Source organism: Geotrypetes seraphini, chromosome 2, assembly GCF_902459505.1.
Source record: "Geotrypetes seraphini chromosome 2, aGeoSer1.1, whole genome shotgun sequence".
Taxonomy (NCBI): domain Eukaryota; kingdom Metazoa; phylum Chordata; class Amphibia; order Gymnophiona; family Dermophiidae; genus Geotrypetes; species Geotrypetes seraphini.
In genome coordinates, this window is record NC_047085.1 from 320,682,144 (window position 1) to 320,700,875 (window position 18,732).

The 18,732-nt window shown below is 40.3% G+C and overlaps 1 protein-coding gene across 18 annotated transcripts in view; it reads left to right on the forward strand.

The window, feature by feature from the left end:
* The window catches only part of GADL1 (glutamate decarboxylase like 1), a 426,028-nt gene that overhangs the window by 234,068 nt on the left and 173,228 nt on the right, over nt 1-18,732 (forward strand). For 11 of the 18 annotated variants that reach the window (XM_033930116.1, XM_033930120.1, XM_033930117.1 and 8 more), the window contains one exon: nt 14,746-14,918. In XM_033930116.1, the coding sequence (XP_033786007.1) occupies nt 14,746-14,918 (173 nt within the window). The remainder of the gene's footprint in view (nt 1-14,745; nt 14,919-18,732) is intronic. The other 7 variants (XM_033930121.1, XM_033930134.1, XM_033930122.1 and 4 more) reach the window with 1 other exon arrangement.

Sequence of the window (18,732 nt, forward strand, 5' to 3'; positions counted from 1 at the left end):
ACCATCAGAATCACTAGGTCCATACTGCATAGTCACTGCACTCCAGTATCAACTGTCTATTCTGGACTGTGGTGTATGCACTGTGTTATATATTAACACTAAAATCCTTAACTATTTAATACATAGAACCTATTTCTTATGGCAGCATGTACTGAAGGTAGGAAAGGGTTGATCCAACAGGGAGACCTAAGGACCCTTCAGAGACTTACCATATATACACTTCTCCCTCTGTATTCACTGTGATAGGAGATTAACAGACCCACAAATAACTTTTTCATATTTTATTCGCTGTTTTCTATTAAAAACCATCGTAAATATGGTGAAACCGCGAATAACATGGTGGGAGACCTGGCCTGTTCCTGAAGGAGAGGCAAACACGGTGAAAAAAGTGCTGGGAATCAGCGATTTTCTCTGTAAACACTTGGAATCAGCGATTTCTCTATGCAAGCTGATGTAATTTTTTTTTTTTTTTTTGGGGGGGGGAGAGGAGCCAGCAAGCTGAAAAGGGCAAATAATCGAATCACAATTGCTGAAACTGCGAATACGGAGGGAGAAGTGTACTCGAATATAAACTGAGATCAAAAATGGGGGTCTCAGTTTATATTTAGGTCAGTGCCCACCCGCCCTCTTCCCAGATCTGCTGCAGGCCTTCTGTAAGACCTGGTGGTCCAGCGGTGGGCTGGGTCAGAAGGGATCCCTCCTGCCTATTGTCCCGGCCAACTCGAACAATTCTCACCTCCCTCCCACCTCCCCGATTAGTAAAAGCAGTATCTTTAAAATCCCTGGTAGTCCAGAGGTGAACCAGGGCAGTAGCGATCTTCCTGCGCTTCTGCCCCATGTACAGCCACTATATGAATGGCTGCATTGAGTTCTTGCGGCAAACTCATGAGTTCCTGTGGTCTCAAGGTTGCCATGACAACTCGTGGCAGCCATTCAGATAGCAACCCAGCATGGGGCAGGAGCATATGAACGAGCAGAATCACTATCACAGCTTTGTAAAAGGGGCCGTTAGACCAGTGGCATAGTAAGGGGGGGTGCGGTCTACCTCAGGTGCCATCTCGGTGAGGGTGCTGGCACCCCTCCTCCTCCTCCCCCACCACTCCTTCCCACTCCTCCCTTCACCACATGCGCAGCTTTACTCCCCCCCCCCCCCCCCGTACCGCTATCTCTTCACCGGCATGAGCAGCAACTCCAACCTGCTGTTCACGCATGCGGATTGTGAAAAATTGCAGGCGGACCTTAGGAAATTGGAAGACTGGGTGTCCAAATGGCAGATGAAATTTAATATGGACAAATGCAAAGTGATGCACATTGGGAAGAATAACCTGAATCACAGTTACTGGATGCTAGGGTCTACCTTGGGGATTAGCGCCCAAGAAAAGGATCTGGGTGTCATTGTAAACATGATGAAATCTTCCGCCCAATGTGTGGCGGCAGCCAAAAAAGCAAATAGAATGCTAGGAATTATTAAAAAAGGGATGGTTAACAAGACTAAAAATGTTATAATGCCCCTGTATCACTCCATGGTGCGATTTCATCTGAAGAATTGCATTCAATTCTGGTCTCCTTATCTCAAGAAAGATGTAGTGGCGCTAGAAAAGGTTCAAAGAAGAGCAACCAAGATGGTAAAGGGGATGGAACTCCTCTTGTATGAGGAAAGACTAAAATGCTTAGGGCTCTTCATCTTGGAAAAGAGATGGCTGAGGGGAGATATGATTGAAATCTACAAAATCCTGAGTGGAGTAGAACGGGTACAAGTGGATCGATTTTTTACTCCGTCTAAAATTACAAAGACTAGGGGACACTCGATGAAGTTACAGGGAAATACTTTTAAAACCAATTGGAAGAAATTTTTTTTTTCACTCAGAGAATAGTTAAGCTCTGGAACGCGTTGCCAGAGGATGTGGTTAGAGCGGATAACGTAGCTGGTTTTGAGTAAGGTTTGAACAGGTTCCTGGAGGAAAAGTCCATAGTATGTTATTGAGAAAGACATGGGGGAAGCCACTGCTTGCCCTGGATTGGTAGCATGGAATATTGCTGCTCTTTGGATTTTGGTCAGGTACTAGGGACCTGGATTGGCCACCTTGAGAACGGGCTACTGGGCTTGATGAACCATTGGTCTGACCCAGTAAGGCTATTCTTATGTTCTCTCCCTCTGATGTCACCTCTGGGTCCCGTGCCTAGAAAGTGATGTCAGAGAGAGAGCAGCAAGTTGGTGATGCTGCTTGCCCCGGGGAAGTTAAAAGAGGTCCATGGTAGGGATGTGGCAAGGAGGGCTGAGAAGAGGGCAGGAGAGGGGCCATTTTTACCCTTGCTATGCTACTGTCTTAGATAACTAACATTTTTTTTGCAAGTTGATTATCACATAATGATTTGAGGCAATTTGTAGGAGGGTAAGACCAATGATGGATTAAGGAACCACTATTGAAGGATCATATTTTAGTGATTTGTTCATTAAAATGTGAGCTCAGCTTAAGTCACAATTACAAATTAAGGGGTCATTGTATTACAGTTTAATGTGTGCTAACAGGCATTACATAGGAACATAAGTACTGCCATCTCCGGATCAGACCTTCGGTCCATCAAGTCCGGCGATCTGCAAACGCGGAGGCCCAGCCAGGTGTACACCTGGCGTAATTTTAGTAACCCATATCCCTCAATGCCTGTCATAAGGAGATGTACGTCTAGTTTGCTTTTAAATCCTAGAACGGTGGATTCTGCAATAACCTCCTCTGGGAGAGCCAGGTGTCCACCACTCATTGCGTGAAGCAGAACTTCCTGATATTTGTCCTGGACTTGTCCCCCCTTAGCTTCAGTCCGTGTCCTCTTGTCTGTGTCACATTGGACATTGTAAATAATTTTTTTTTTCCTGCTCTATTTTGTCGATTCCTTTCAGTATTTTGAAAGTCTCGATCATATCCCCTCACAGTCTCCTTTTCTCAAGGGAAAACAATCCCAGTTTCTTAAGTTGTTCCTCATATTCCAAGTTCCCCATACCTTTTATTAGCTTAGTTGCTCATCTCTGCACCCTCTCCAGCAGTTTTATATCCTTTAGGTTGGGAGACCAAAGTTGGACACAGTATTCCAAGTGTGGTCTGACCATCGCTCTATAAAGCGGCATTATGACCCTCTCCGATCTACTCGTGATTCCTTTCTTTATCATGACTAACATTCTATTTGCTTTCTTTGCCGCCGCCGCTCATTGTGCCGATGGTTTCAGGGTCCTATCTATCAGTACACCCAGGTCCTCTTCTTGTTCGCTTTTACCCACAGTTGCACCTGACATTCTGTACTCGTGTTCCTTGTTCTTTCTGCCTAAATGCATTACTTTGCACTTTTCCACATACTTCATCTGCCATTTCTCCGCCCATTTCTCTAACTGACACAAGTCGCTCTGGAGTTCCTCGTTATCCTTCTGCGACCTGATTGCCCGGCATAGCTTTGTGTCGTCTGCAAACTTGATGATCTCGCTTTACATTCCTTCTTCTAGGTCATTGATGAAAATATTAAAGTGTGCCATGTGGCTCGTAAGTATAAAGGAGGATGTGCTAAGCTTTACTGAAAGGGTCCCTAACCCCCCTCTTTTACTAAGGTGCACTAACCGATTAGCGTGCGCTAAACGCTAATACATCCATACATTAACATGCATGCATTAGTGTTTAGCGCGCACTAAATCGATTAGCGCACCTTAGTACAAGAGGGCCTAAGTGATTCTGAATTCTGAAGAACTAACCATCTCTTTCCAACAACATGTTTTGTGTGGAATGTTGCATTAGAAAAAGAAAAAAAAAAAAAAATCCCAGTCCTGTATTATTTGTTGTAATGAACTGGGTGAGTTTTATTTCAGGATTTACATTTGGTACGTTCCTTTTCATAAAGGTTTGGCATTAATTGAACTCGTTTCTATGTTGAACCTTATATCCTTTATGCCACTACTACACTGCCAAGCATTTGACCAATTACGTTTAGGTATTTGCACTGCACCACTAGAAGGCTGTTGAATTGCATGAGCAGAAATGTAAACGCCCCACTTGCTTGTGCCACTTTATCTTTGGAAATTTAAGGAGTGCCTGCACACAAATGAACCGCACATTACTGGTGACTCACTTGGAATTCCAGTCACCGCTTGCTCTGAATGAAATTATTGAGAGGCTAGAGAACTAGTGCACATACAGATGAACTGAGACGCTGTTATAGTTAAGCAAAAATAAAAAAATCAACTATGGTTTTGTTTCAGTACTTGAATTGTTTGGCTTGTGTTTACCCAAATTTCCTAGCTGTCGTTGATTAAGTATAGTAACTAAGGTGAGTGCTGGAAAAAAGACCAAACACATTATTAATCGGTCCTTTCCATTATATGTAAGAATAGTTTTTGTTTTTTATTTAAGAAATAGGGATTCAATTGAAGTTCTTTACCATTGTCATCCTATAGTAGAGGAAAAGGACCACCCTCCAACTATCAAGGTTTGTCTCATATGGGGCTCATTTTATTAAGCAGAGGTAGAGCTTTTTACCGCAGGCCAGCAAGGTAAATGTTCCAATGCGTGCAAAAAAAAAAGAGGAAAATTATTGGGGAAAAAAAATAGGAAAAAACCTCAAAATGTCATACATCGGGTGGCGGGGAAGTGGGGGGTGGATCTATGGCACAACCACACATTGAGTGCTGTATGCCATTCTGGTTTCTCCATATGTGTAAAGATGTACTGGAAAAGGTAAATAATGGCAATAATGGGACTACAACTGCAAAAAATGAAGATGATAAAGGAGATGGAACACTTTTCTTTTGAAGAAAAGCTAAACAGGCTCTGTGGTTGGACAAGAGCCAACTGAGAGGGGATATGGTTGAGAATAGTAAAATCATGATTTGAATGAGGAATGGTTATTTACTCTTTCTAAGAGTACAAGGACTAAAAGCTAATCCATGAAACTAATCAGTAGCATATTTAAACAAATTAGAAAAACTATGATTTTCATTCTGGGCACAATTAAGCTATTACTGGAGGATATAGTTAAGAAATCTAGCCCATAATTGGAAGCCTAACTCTTCTTAGTGATAATACCATGAGATTACCACTAAAGGTCTTGGCGGCTATTTTTGGATCCAGGGCCTTCAGAGCAGGAGCATTGCTCCTGCTTCTGATAAACACCAGGGGTCCTTGATGGACAGAAATAGGATTGGCATGGGGTCTGTCAGTTGGGATTCAGGGGAGGTTAATGCAATGGGAGTGGATCTGGAAGAACGTTGTTAGGGGAAGGGGAGGATCTTGATGCCAGAGGAGAACATTGAATGTTGGAAAGTGGGTCTTGATGTTAGAGGGAGGAGCTAGTGGTTGTTATGTGGAATTTACAGTATGCAGTTGTTCTTGGCGTACCCTAATTGCTCCCTCTCCATTTCCCCCTTACCATTTGGATGTATGCAGTGCAGATCCCCACATGTAAATGGCAGCCTTTAAAAATGGCTTTTACCTGTGTTTAACCATCTTATACATGTAAAAGCTGCTAACTCCAGGCTAACAGTCTGGTAATGAATGTGCCAAGTTGAATGGTTTGGGAATAGGGGGAATTGAGAATTTTATCTCTGATGGATCTGTTGATTTCCTCGAGACAAGCCATTGGAACAATGTGGATAATTCTGGGATTTGAGGGAATGAGAAAGGAACATATTATGATGGTAACTAGAGGGATGTTTGTAAAATTGAAATTAATTTGTCAGTTAAAGTCATTCTTGGAGGGTTTAGCTTTTTTGTATTGTAGGTCATATTACAACAGTAAGATAATGGGATTAAGTAATTGATATTGAGTACTTTGGCCCAGTGTTTTCCAGTTCAGTCTTGGAGTATCCCCTTGCTAGTCAAGTTTTCAGGATATCCACAATGAATATGTATGAAAGAGATTTGCATACATTGGAGTCAGTATATGCAAATCAATCTCATGCATATTCATCTGAAAACCTGACTGGCAAGGGGGTACTCCAGGGACTGACATGGGAAACGATGCTTTAACCTATTGTAATGCTTTTCATATGGGCCCATTGTCTAAACCACTTCTTCTAAACTCAGTGCTTGGGGTACAACCAGACAGTTGGATTTTCAGGATTTCTACAATGAATATGCATGAGAGAAATTTGCATGCCCTGAACCTTAGTAAGGAAATCTCTCACATACATACTTACTGTGGATATCTTGAAAACCTGACTGGTTGTGTGAGCCCCAAAGACTGGTTTGAGAAGCACTAGTCAATATTCAAATTGTTTTGAACACAACAACTCAACTCTCATTGTGGAGAAGAAAATGGGAGAGTGTTCATCCTCCATGACAAATTAAACTAATCCCACATTGGGCAAGCTTTTAAATTCTTCAGGACCAGTAAGAAGTGGCTGTTGTCAAACTATGGCCAACAATCACCTCCTCATCAGTCCGTCCTCTCTTACAGCATTTCCATTGGCTTTGAATTTGAGAAAGATGCTCATTTAAAACTTACCCCCCCCCCACTCCTTTTATTAAACTGCAATAGCGGTTATTAGCGCAGGGAGCCACGCTGAATGGAATTCTATGAGTGTTGGGAGCTGTGCAGAGCATTCAGCGCGGCTCCCTGCACTAATAACCGCTATCGCAGTTTAGTAAAAGGGGGAGGGGGGGTAGTTTTGACCTTCAAAGTGATTCCCACTTTGTGGGCTGTTTTCCATTCCAGCTTACACCTAAAGACTAGTGCAGCCACTTTTTCTACTCTGGTCAATGCCTTCTACTCCCTACTTTTCCAGGGGCAATGATTGAGTTAGCCAAGGACCCTCTTCCTTTTACAGTGATGCACAATGACCAGGGAAGCAGGAGCCAAACAAATTGTCATTTTATATCCCTGGTTGAATTAGATTGTGATCTCAAGATACGACAAGCTTAGGAAATCATCTTGGTATAATCTCTTTCCAGTTAATAGTTGATCTTTGGAGGGAAAGTTCATGCTAGCTACTGGGAGATTTCAGGCTATTAGCTTTTCAGCATCTGACTTCATACTGTTGATGTCTGTTATGACTGTGTAAATCATTTTGAATGAATGCTATTCAGTAAGATGATGTCCAAGATCTTTTTCTTGGGTGGCAGCTCCAAACTTGATACCCAGCGGTGTAGCTAAAATTGAGCAAGCCCAGCAAACAGCGCAGGGCTGTCCAGTGATAGGAGCTGCCTGCTGTTGAACTGAGATGCCCTTTATCCAGCATTTCTCTCTTTCTTTCCATTACTCCTCCCCCCTCCTCCCTTGCCTTGGATCTGTTATCTCTCTCTGCCCACCCCATGGTCCTCCAACCTTTCAGTGGGTGGCTGGCAGAAGCAGTGATTAAAACAGGCTGTCTTTGGCCAGCCCCACCAGGGCCTTTCTGCTGCTATATCCCACCTCCTCTGATGTAACTTCCTGAGGGCAGGACATGGCACAGGAAGCTTTGGGCTGGCTCTGCCCCCTGGTCTAATTTCCCCCCTTGCTTCCTTTTTCTTCCTTCATTACTGCTACTGCTGCTGTTGATTCCTGGTCTGTGCAGAAGTACAATTCAGGAGCATTGTGAGATCTTCTGGATCTGTGCATGGGTTAGTGTCTGCTGGTCCTTCCCTGTCTGATGCAGACCTCATGTACCAGAAGGAGCAAGATTGCTTGGCACTGTGACTGACCTGATCTTTACATTTCCTTTTGCTTATGTTTGGTTACTCTGGCATGTTAGTTGGACCGAGCTTTGTTTTACCCCAGACCTGACATCTGTGAACATATACGCCACAGGCGTTCCTCAGACGCTGAAACACAGTGCTGTGTCGGGTCCACAGCTTCTGTTTGTGTCCTTTTCTGAAATAAACAAGTTGGTCTTACATCAGTGATCTTCAGTGGAGTGTTCATTGTCCGTTCCCACTTCCTTTTGTGCAGGTTGAAAAAAGTACCAGTATTGAGTTCTAGTGCATACTGCCTGAGAAAAAAAGCCCTGAATATAGATAGAATTAGAGAAAAGCTTTAGTAAATTAACTGGTTAGTTTGGGAATGATTTGGTGTGATTTCAAAAATTAACAGAAATAGTGAATATGAAAAGCAGAGCTGAAAGCAGTAGAGTCTCTTGAAGATATCCACTGAAAGCTGCCAAAGTTAATTTTTCAGTTGGCATCTGAAGAGGCTTGTAAACGTTATTCCCAAATTGCTTGCACTTCTGTTTGGAGATGTTTAGCGCTAAATGTATTTTAATCCTGAACCACTTGCTGAAAATTGCACAGCCATGATGTTCCTTTTACAGGTATTATGAAGCACCGAAATCACTGCTTTTAGAATAGCTGCTGTTATACCATTTGTAACTCATTAGGTTCCAAAACCTGAAATTTCGAAACCTATTTTATCTCAATGTGTGTCTACAGGGAAAATACAGAGAAAATAGGCGTCTTAGTATAGTTTCCAACTTTTTAGGATGAACAGGGATGCTACCTAGAGCAGAGATTACCCCTCCCTTGGCAAAATGAAGGAGGTTACTCGATATTGGCTCCCACAGAGCTGTCTCCTATTGGCCCTAGTATGCAAATATACAAACTTGGGAGTTGGTTTTAGGATTGGCGGCATAAATGGATGCTGCTGGCATATGTCTCAAAAGTGGTCATATTAGAAAGGGAAAATATATTTGTATTTTTCCTTTCTAAAATCAGTGCTTACACATGCACACATTCATACACAGGACTCTCTCTCTCTCATTATATATATAATATATACATGTCTTTATTTATTTATTTATTTTTAGTATTTATATACTTATTGCCAAAGTGGTTTTGCATTCAGGTACTCAAGCATTTTTCCCTATCTGTCCTGGTAGGCTCACAAGTTTCAAGTTTTATTAAAATTTTGATTCAGTAGCAATATCATAATTTCAAAGCAATTTACAAATAAAAGGAAGGGGTTCATATTATTTAAAATACATTGGAGATAAAGACATTACAAACTTACACGTAATGGGAGCGGGAGGAACTACAATAAATATAGGAAAGAAAAACAAAATAGGTCAAAACATGAGGGGGGGTATAAAGGCTTTTTGTTTTTTGAAAGAAGCATTAAATTGACTCATATAAGTCAAAATGTTGGGAGGATAAAAAGATTCTTTGTTTTTCTTTTAAAAAGAAGCATCAAATTGTCTTATGTAAATCAGGTTTCGAAAGCATCCTTAAATATCCAGTATTTTAACATTCCTTTGAACATAATGAGTGATTTTTCTTCTTTAATATGAGCTGCTAACACGTTCCAGATTTTAGGAGCTGTAACTGAAAAGATGGTATCTCGTTGTGTATTTATAATTCTTAGCGATGGGACTACAAGCAGATTTTTATCCTCTGATCTTAGGCTTCTAGTTGGGCTGTATGGGATAAGGTGTCTTCCCAAGAATGTTGGCGCTTTAACTGTTAGTAAAGTTAGTAAAGCTATGTTATAAGAAATTCTATGGGCTTTGGGTAACCAGTGAGGTTTTTTAAGGAGTGGGGTTACGTGATCAAATTTTTTGCTGTTAGTATTTATTTTGATAGCGGTATTCTGTATTATTTATAAGTGGCAAAGTTCTTTTAGGCTAATTCCTTTGTACAGAAAATTGCAATAGTCCAGTTTTAATATGAATGTATGAGGACATTCAAGGAAATTGAATCAAGAAATGAAGCTAATGATCTAATCATACGTAATTTCTGGAAACAGCTTCTAACTACAGAACTGATTTGGTCATGATAGTTCAATTTTTAATCCAGTAGAACCCCCAGTACTTTAACCTTAGTGACTTCTTGTAATTGAACCTTGTTGATATTAATCGGTGCGCTTAGTTTAAGTCCTTCTTTCCAGGGGAAACGAAGGACTTAAACTGTTCATGGCTAGTTTATTTTCATTTAACCAATCTGAGATTATGAACAATTTTTTGTTGACAGTTAGCTCGCCTTTAGAATTGGAATCTAATGGGTACAAGAGTTGTAGATCATCCAAGTATGCAAATGCCGTAAAACCTATTGATTGGCTAAGTGTGAGCAAAGGGGCCAAGAAGATGTTGAAAAGTAAAAGTGATAATATTGAGCCCTGAGGGATGCCATAGCCCATTGAAACAGAATTAGAGGTAATGTTATTGAAAATAACATTTGATGATCTTTCTGAGAAGTATGATTAAACCATTGGAAGTACTTGATTACTTATTCCGATAGACATAAGTCTATTTAATAAAAGAGAGTGATCAATGTTATCGAATGCTGAAGAGAGATCCATGGATATAAGGAAAACTGATTGATGGTGGTCCAAAAAATAAAGTATAGAGGTTGTTATGCCAATCAACCAATCATAGTATGTTCTGTTGAATGATGTTTGCAGAATCCTGGTTGGTTTGGATGAAGTGCTCCTGTTTTATCTATAAATTCTGATATCTTGTTAAACACCACCTTTTTGGTCAATTTAGCTAGAAATGGAATTTTAGATATTGAACGGAAATTAGCACTATTGTTATGGTTTGCCTTTGGATCCTTGAGAATTGGGTGGATTGTTGAATGTTTCCATGATTTAGGTAAGATCCCTGTTTCTAAACTGTTAGTAATGAGTTTAAGTATGAATGGACCTAAATTATTGGAACAACATTTTAAGATAAATGGTGGAATAAGTTCGGAATTATTGTTTTTTATATTTATGGTTTGAAACAATCTTTGAATGTCATTTAATAATGGAATATTAAACCGTGCACATTTTGAAAATGGCAAGATACTGTCGTGGTCCGTGGTATCAATGTCTGCCTTTGTACTTGAGTGAAATAGTCCTTGTATGTTTATAATTTTCTCTTTGAAATAGTTTGCCAAAGGTATTCAATTGTTGATCTTGATGGCGAAGTACTAACATCTTTGATAGCAGAGTGTTTATAGATCACTGCAACCCCCCTCCCTTCTTTCCTATCCAATGGTTATAATGATATTTGAATCCTGGTAGGGATGCATAGTCAAGAAAGGCTTCATTTCCCTCAGAGAGCCAGGTTTCAGTAATACAAAGAATGTCCAATGAGTGTTGGATAATGGTGTCTTTGATGAAGTGATGTTTACTTTTTATTGATCTAGCGTCGATAAAGCCAATATTTAAGTAAGTGGGAATTACGAGTTGTTCAACTTTACAGGCTGATGTTAGTTGAATAATATTTTGATAGCGAGAGTCAGATGGGAGACCATGCCTGATGCTATTGGTTTGTCTATTACCCCAGAGAACAGCTACAAAAGTACATTTCATGTTCTTAACCTACCATAAAGCTGTATCCCAAAACAACTCAGTTCATCATTTTTAAGTAAAGAGTCTATTTAATATCAACCTTTTAGCCCTGAGAAAACCAATGAAATATTGTACTTTTGTAGCTGTCAACATTAATTTTCAAAGTGAAAGTATCTCATGAACATCACCTCTATATTAACACCTATTGGACTGGATATTTTTCTGACTACTGTTCAGGGCTTCTTAGAATCATTTTATGGTGGCATAATGGCCGCAGCTAGTGGGGGAAGTGGTGACAAGCTATAGACTATCTCCACTTATGGTGGATGAGGAAGTTAGAACTCAAATGTGGTTGATAGAATGGGATATTGGAGTCAAGGCCTGGCATTACTGCTGCCCTTTTCAGAGCAGGTTGAAATGAATAGCTAAGTCATTACTAACTAGCTATCTCTTGAAGGGCAGGGATAGTTGACCACTCTTGAGGGAATGTTTGTTCATATTATACATTGGATATTAATGAATCAATAAAGCTGTGGCCAGTTGTGCCCCGTTTTTTGTTGTTCTCATAGGTGTACTTTAAAACTGTATGAAATGGAAGCAGAATGAATGTCAATGTTAACAGTGCCCTCGGCATTGACTTGGGACATGTCACATGGCTGAGCCTGAGTCCATAGGGGAGGCTGGAATGCGAAGAAGCTAGTGAAGGATGAGGATGGGTAGGATCATGACTGGCTAGGAGGTGAGGGGAGGTTTGAAATAGAACATGAAGGAAATTTGATGAGTTGCCAGGCATTCTGGGTGGTTGGTGAGGTAGGAAGGACATTGGGTGGGTAAGTTTTGTGGTCAAGTTGACCACCCTGCCCTTCCCTGTTTTAATGGGATGAGGCCATGTTCTAGTTGAGAGTTCCTCAACTGAGAATGAGTGAATGGTTTAGGAGGGGGGTCAGTGGTTACAGCTGGCAGATGAAGGGGTTAGAGGAACCCAAATATGACTGTTAGAATGGGACATTGGACTTAAATCTTGTGTACAACACTGCTAGAAGTGGAGTGAAGGCCTGGCATCACCAAATGCCGTCATAGGGCATATTGAAATAGATAACAAGGTCTTTACCAACTAGATGTCGCTTCAAGGTTTGGGATACTGGATAGTCAGCTGCTCTGGGGGAACAGTGGACTTTGACCCAATTTTCAAACATTATGCATTGGATGTTAATGAATCAGTAAAGCTGTAGCCAGTATTGTGCCACAATTTTTGTTATTGTCTTGAGTGCATTTTAAAATTGTGTGGAAATAGTGTGAATGCTCAGCGTAACAGAAGTATTCGAATCATTTACACACTTGGGGCTTCTTATAAGATAATGAGCAGTGGAAAAGTATGCATGATATTAGCACTGTGTGTATATTCACTAAAGTCCAGATTCTCTAACTGGTGCCAAATTTTAGGCACCAGAGGGCACCCAAACTCAATAAAAAATGCTGTTTAAATGATGTTTTCAATTGAGTTTCAAGGTGCTTACTGGCACCTAAAAATCGGCGCCAGAATCATGTCTCCTTAGGCTTTAGGCCGCCTAATGCCACTGTGGTCGTGGCTAATGCCAGAAGTGGCATTAGGCGGCCTAAAACACATAGAGAGGCGCGATTCACACCAAAGGTAGGCGCCGGAAATGTAGGCCAGAAAATCTCAATGCAGTTCAATAAAGAGCACCCTCTGATGAGCACTTTTTAAATAATAGCATTGAGCCCTGAATTCTACGCTCAACTTTGGGCACGAGGTCTTATGCCAGAGGAAACCTGATGTAAATCCCAACAAGCAAGCAAGATGCAGATCTCCACTGTTCTGTAACACTAGGGTTACCATATGGCTCCAGAAAAAGGAGGACGGATTGAGACATCCGGGTTTTACTTCCGTTGCTTTCAAGGGAAGTAAAAAAAACCCAGATGTCTCAATTTGTCCTTCCATTGCTTTTTTTTTTTAAATATTTTTTTATTGAATTTTTGAAGAAAAATACAAAAACCATTAATAAGAAACTCAGTTACAATTTGATGTAAAACATGAACAATAGCAAATAACTCTCTAACAAAATATTTCTCAAGAAAACATTCCATTGCTTTTAAAGGGAATAAAACCTGGAAGTCTCAATCTATCCTCTTTTTTTCTGGAGCCATATCATAACCTTATGTAACACTGCATGCATCTTTTATGAGCGCCGCTGTCCTGCTCATTCCCCTCCCGTGGCCACATTCCCTTATGAGTCATGTGTGATCTAATTTAGACACCCATTTTTACAGAACAGCTTGCAGCCGGATCAGTGCACAGTTTATAGTCATGCCAATTAAGTGCTTGCTAACTCCAAAATTTAAACAATTGGAACTCATTAACTTGTTAGTTTGGGTGCTGATTTGGGATCTACACCCGATTTTGAACCCAAATGTGAGCGACCAGGGGTAACTGCTAAAGTAAACACTAGAAGGTATAGAAGATGAAAAAGTGAGGACAACTGGAAACAACCACAGCCACTGAAATCCTCACTGCTCGGATTCAACACCAGGATGGCAACAGAGCCTTCAAAGCATCCAGCAACTGTATATCTGGCTTCAGCACTTTACATTGCCTCCTTATACGGTGTAACTTGTCTAATTACTTCTGTATTGTAAATCCAGAAATAAAAACTAGTTGACAGCATGAATTTTTTTTACTTATCGCTTTAATGCAGCGTCTCTAGCATGCCCCGACGGGACCCGTTTCGCCCAAAAGGCTTTCTCAAGCGTTCGTGGAGGAGCTCAAATGCGGCATCCTTCCTTGCTTAGGGATAGAGCTGAGCGAGGAAAGATGCCGCATTTGAGCTCCTCCACGAATGCTTGAGAAAGCCTTTTGGGCGAAACGGGTCCCGTCGGGGCATGCTAGAGACGCTGCATTAAAGCGATAAGTAAAAAGAATTCATGCTGTCAACTAGTTTTTATTTCTGGATTTACAATACAGAAGTAATTAGACAAGTTACACCTTATAAGGAGGTAATGTAAAGGCTGAAGCCAGATATACAGTTGCTGGATGCTTTGAAGGCTCTGTTGCCATCCTGGTGTTGAATCCGAGCAGTGAGGATTTCAGTGGCTGTGGTTGTTTCCAGTTGTCCTCACTTTTTCATCTTCTATACCTTCTAGTGTTTAGCAGTTACCCCTGGATTCTATAAGGGTCGCTCACATTTGGGTTCAAAATCGGGTGTAGATCCCAAATCAGCACCCAAACTAACTCGTTAATGAGTTCCAATTGTTTAAATTTTGGAATAGGAATATGAAAGCTCTGTTGCCATCCTGGTGTTGAATCCGAGCAGTGAGGATTTCAGTCGCTGTAACTGCTAAAGTGCCATATCAGAAATTAACCTAGAACCTTCGTTAACTGTTAGCACACATTAATCATTGCATCAACAGCTAGCATAATTCTGTTGTGGTTATGCTAGGATCAGCCAGTATACAGAGTTCTGGACATCAGAAAATATATTTCCTAGCCATTAATAAATGATGTTGATTTCTTAGCAGGGTGCAACCAATTAGAGGCAATGCTGAAGAAGAAGAATGCTGTGTTGGTGGATGGCGTTGTTCTTAACGGTCAAACAATCGATTCTAAAGCAAGAGAACAATTTTTTGAGAAGGCCTTTAGAATGATAATAGAGGAGGCCGTGTGCAAAGCTACTGATGTCACTGAGAAGGTAAAATAACATTATTATTCTTGCTTTTTAAAATATATATTTGCTATAAAAGATAAAATGCACTGATTTAGGGCTAGGTTTACTAACCTGTGCCACTGTATTAATGTGCATTACTAATCAATAGATTCCAAGGTGTACAATATAACCTATGGTAAATAATGCAGATTAATGGGGTAAAAAAAACCCAAACCTATATATATACTAATCCCCCACTCTTAGGCAATGCAGTACCTTAGGCTGATAGTATTACTTGGCTTATTTTAGGGGGAAAAAGCCTCCGAATTTAGAGCTTTTTGCACAGTTCCGAATACTCTGCTTACATTGCTCTTTTTTTGCAGTCATTGGCACCCCCCCCCCCCCCTTTTATATCATTGTTCTTCTATTTTTTGGTTTTCTATTACCTTATTATAAATTTTCTTATTTAAACACTTTTTGCTCTCTTCTTATAACTATTTTTTTTTTTTGCAAGATTTGTTATTATGGTAATAAACCCCTCAGTCTTTCTTTTTACAGCCAAGGGCCAGCACAACCCACGATCACCAGCAAACGATCATCAGGATAGTAATGTAGCAAAGTTGGGCTTATCTTGCAACTTTGTATCAGCAGCCCTCCATTTGTAGAATAGCGGGGGTTGCTGTATGGCTGTAATGGGTTAATGGGGTAACACATGTTTGTAAATCTAGCCCTTTGTTAGGTTTTACAAGTTTTACCGCAATTCCATACCACTTGCTATTGAGACTAGAAACTACTAGAAAGAACAATAGTGATGAATTTGGTGAAATCTTTTTTTTTTATAATCTTTATTAAATTTTCAAACTAAAAATGAGCATACAAATTCATGTACATATAATATTACAAGAAAAGCACAATAAACTTACATATAGTAAAAAGGAAATATTTTCCCCACCCTCCCACCTATTAATTAAAAAAATTAATACCCACAAGAAACTATCTAAAAATTCCCCAAAACAATTCCAGTACAAACCCTTCCCTCCTTCCTCCCACCCTGGATGTGTATGTTTACAGGTCAGTAAAATAAAGTCAGTAATCATTCCTTACAAAATTTAGTCAACGGCTCCCAAAAATCCATAAATTTCCTGTACCTTCCCTGCTGTATATGAAAATGAAATACAACTAGAAAGGACAATAGTGATGAATTTTGCGAAGCACAGATCTGTCAGTAAATTGGATTGGACATGTTTTTATGGTACAATGTCACTTTAAGATACAGATTAACTGCCAAACAGAAAACAGCAAGACAATTTCTTATTTTCTTTTCATGATTTTGATGTAAAGGCTGCTTTGTTTACCTCATTGGAATAACTACAAGACGGCATTGTATCTTCCAAAACAGACAATATTTGTTTATTGTTAGTATAAAAAACTTACAGTATTACAGCAGCAAAGACATATTGGAAAAAAATATATTGTCAGTTCAGAATATGCAATGGAGAGAAGAATTTGCACCCATATGCTTAACAGGGGGCTAGAAGTTCCCCGTAGCATAAGTAAGTGAATCTCTCTGGCTTTACCTAGAATACATGTGTTTTTTATACAGAGCAATTCTTCCTTTGTTCCAAGAAAGTCCATCCCCGAATTCTGGTTATGTAATTCCCTATTGGTACATAAAAATAATGTAAATCTAACTCCTCCCCTCCGTCCACGCCTCTCTCACCTCCACACCCCCCCCCCTCAGTAAAGGGGGGGCCTTGCAGAAACAGAGAACTCTTGGTGAACTTTCTTTCCCAAGCGCTGAGATCACTTTATCACTTTGTAGATGCTAATTAGTGGTTTTACAATTCTGTGCATATTCAGGATGCTGTCCTTGTAAACTGAAAGTTGGCAAAGGTGACCTTTCAACAATCCAACTGTCTGGTTCCCATAGCTTGGTTCAGAGACAGAGAGCAAATGTTTTGGTACCAAGTTCTTTCATCTCGTTACACCCACATGAGCAGGGTTCCTTGCTCATTATAAAGGTTTTTATGGCTTTCCAGAGTGTCTGGCATATGAAGTCATACAGCACTGATAACAGTTCAGCAGAACCTTGGAGGGATATCTTCCCAGCAGGGAATGGAAACAAGAACATCATTGTTAGCATTGCAAAGGCTGAAGATGATTACAGACAGCAAGGTACAGGCTGGGCCTGGCTATGGGAAAATATGTCTGTAGTGTCCAGCATAGTGTCCAGCATACACAAGTGAAAATATAGGTCTGTAGAGTCCAGTTGAATCATCCGTATGTCCAGGTTATACATGTCAGTCCCCTCTTGGTGGGCTGAAGGACGGCACGTCATAAGCCCGCCACGAAAAAGGTAGCAGAGAGAGGAAGAAACAGAGGCGTGGAGGAGGGGCAGCCCTCCCAACTATCTATTGAAACTGAACAACAATACATGCCAGAACCAGAGGATGGAGGAACAAAAGGCTAATAGGTGAACAATAAAAACAACAGTGGGCAAAAGCAGAGGCACAGAACATAACGGGTATAGATTACAGAACTGGGAGTCATCGTACACAGCATGAAAATTGGGATGCAGTGTCTCAGCAGGATTCCACAGCATTCAAAACAAAGCATTAGTCATTGCTAAGTAAAGAGCAGCATTGAATCAGACCTTAGGAAGCTATGAAAGCAATAAATCCATACAGGACATATGTGTTTCTGTTCAGGTGGTAATATAAGAGGCAAGCTATCAAAATATAAATAAAGCATTAAAAGAAACGAATGACATGGCAGGAAAGAATAAAAACAAAAAAAACAAAAACGGACAAACTTGACAGGTCCATAACCTAGCCGAGGCATCACAGCATAAAAATTATGATGTCACTTAAAAAGAATATATAGAATAAAACAATCAGTCCTCCACAAAAATAATGTCCTGAGCCAAAACTGAAGAAAAAATAAAGTCCAGCAAACTGGCAAAATGGGCATAAACAAAACATGGGAGAGAAAGTGTCCAAGAACGTAAAAGTTCAGGATGCAGCGTTTCAAGGCACGCAGTCACTTTAAACCGGTACGGTGCACACTCGGAATGAAAAGGGTCTGCTCATACACCATCTTGAAAGAAGTCCAGGTATCATCATCCAGCAGCCGAAATCCAGTGAAGAGAGTCAAAGAAAAGAAAGAGAGAGAACAGGTTGCCCGTACTGAGGGCGTCAACAAGGGACAAAAATAATGCATTTACTGGTCATAAGTACAGTAAGAAAGATACAAGATTCAAGTACACAATATGCAGAAGAGGACATGTTACATGGTGTAAACTCAGTAGAGTGCACAGAAAAATACCATTAAGTCTATAGAACCTTTCGCTAAATAAGAGAACCCCTAACTGAGCAGCGCTCAGGCCATGAAAGAGAAAAAAAAAAAAAATGTATTGTAAAAAGGCAATTTAGATAAGAAAAAAAACAAAAATGCAAAAAGGGAGAGAAAAATCTCCAAAAATGGCCAATGGTATAGTCGGTTTCCCCGGGGTACCCCACAAACCAAACAGATAGACAACACAAAGATTACAGGGCACAAACATAGAAAACACAAAGGTACAGGCGTGGAACTTTTCTTCCATCAGTCAAAGATTCAGAGCTGAACTTAGATCTGCAGAGAAATGCACAGTTATACAAAAACAAACATCCATCATAGCACAAATCATAATTGTGTGCACACAGTGGCAAAGTAAAGTGCGATATAACACATGGCATAATAATCACATAATCATAAAAGGCATCGAAAAGGTTACTGGAACTTCTGAAAGAGAAAACGTAAGAATGTGATCACTCTGACTCGGTGCCCTGCCTATTTCATTCATAAGGCAGACAGGGACGCA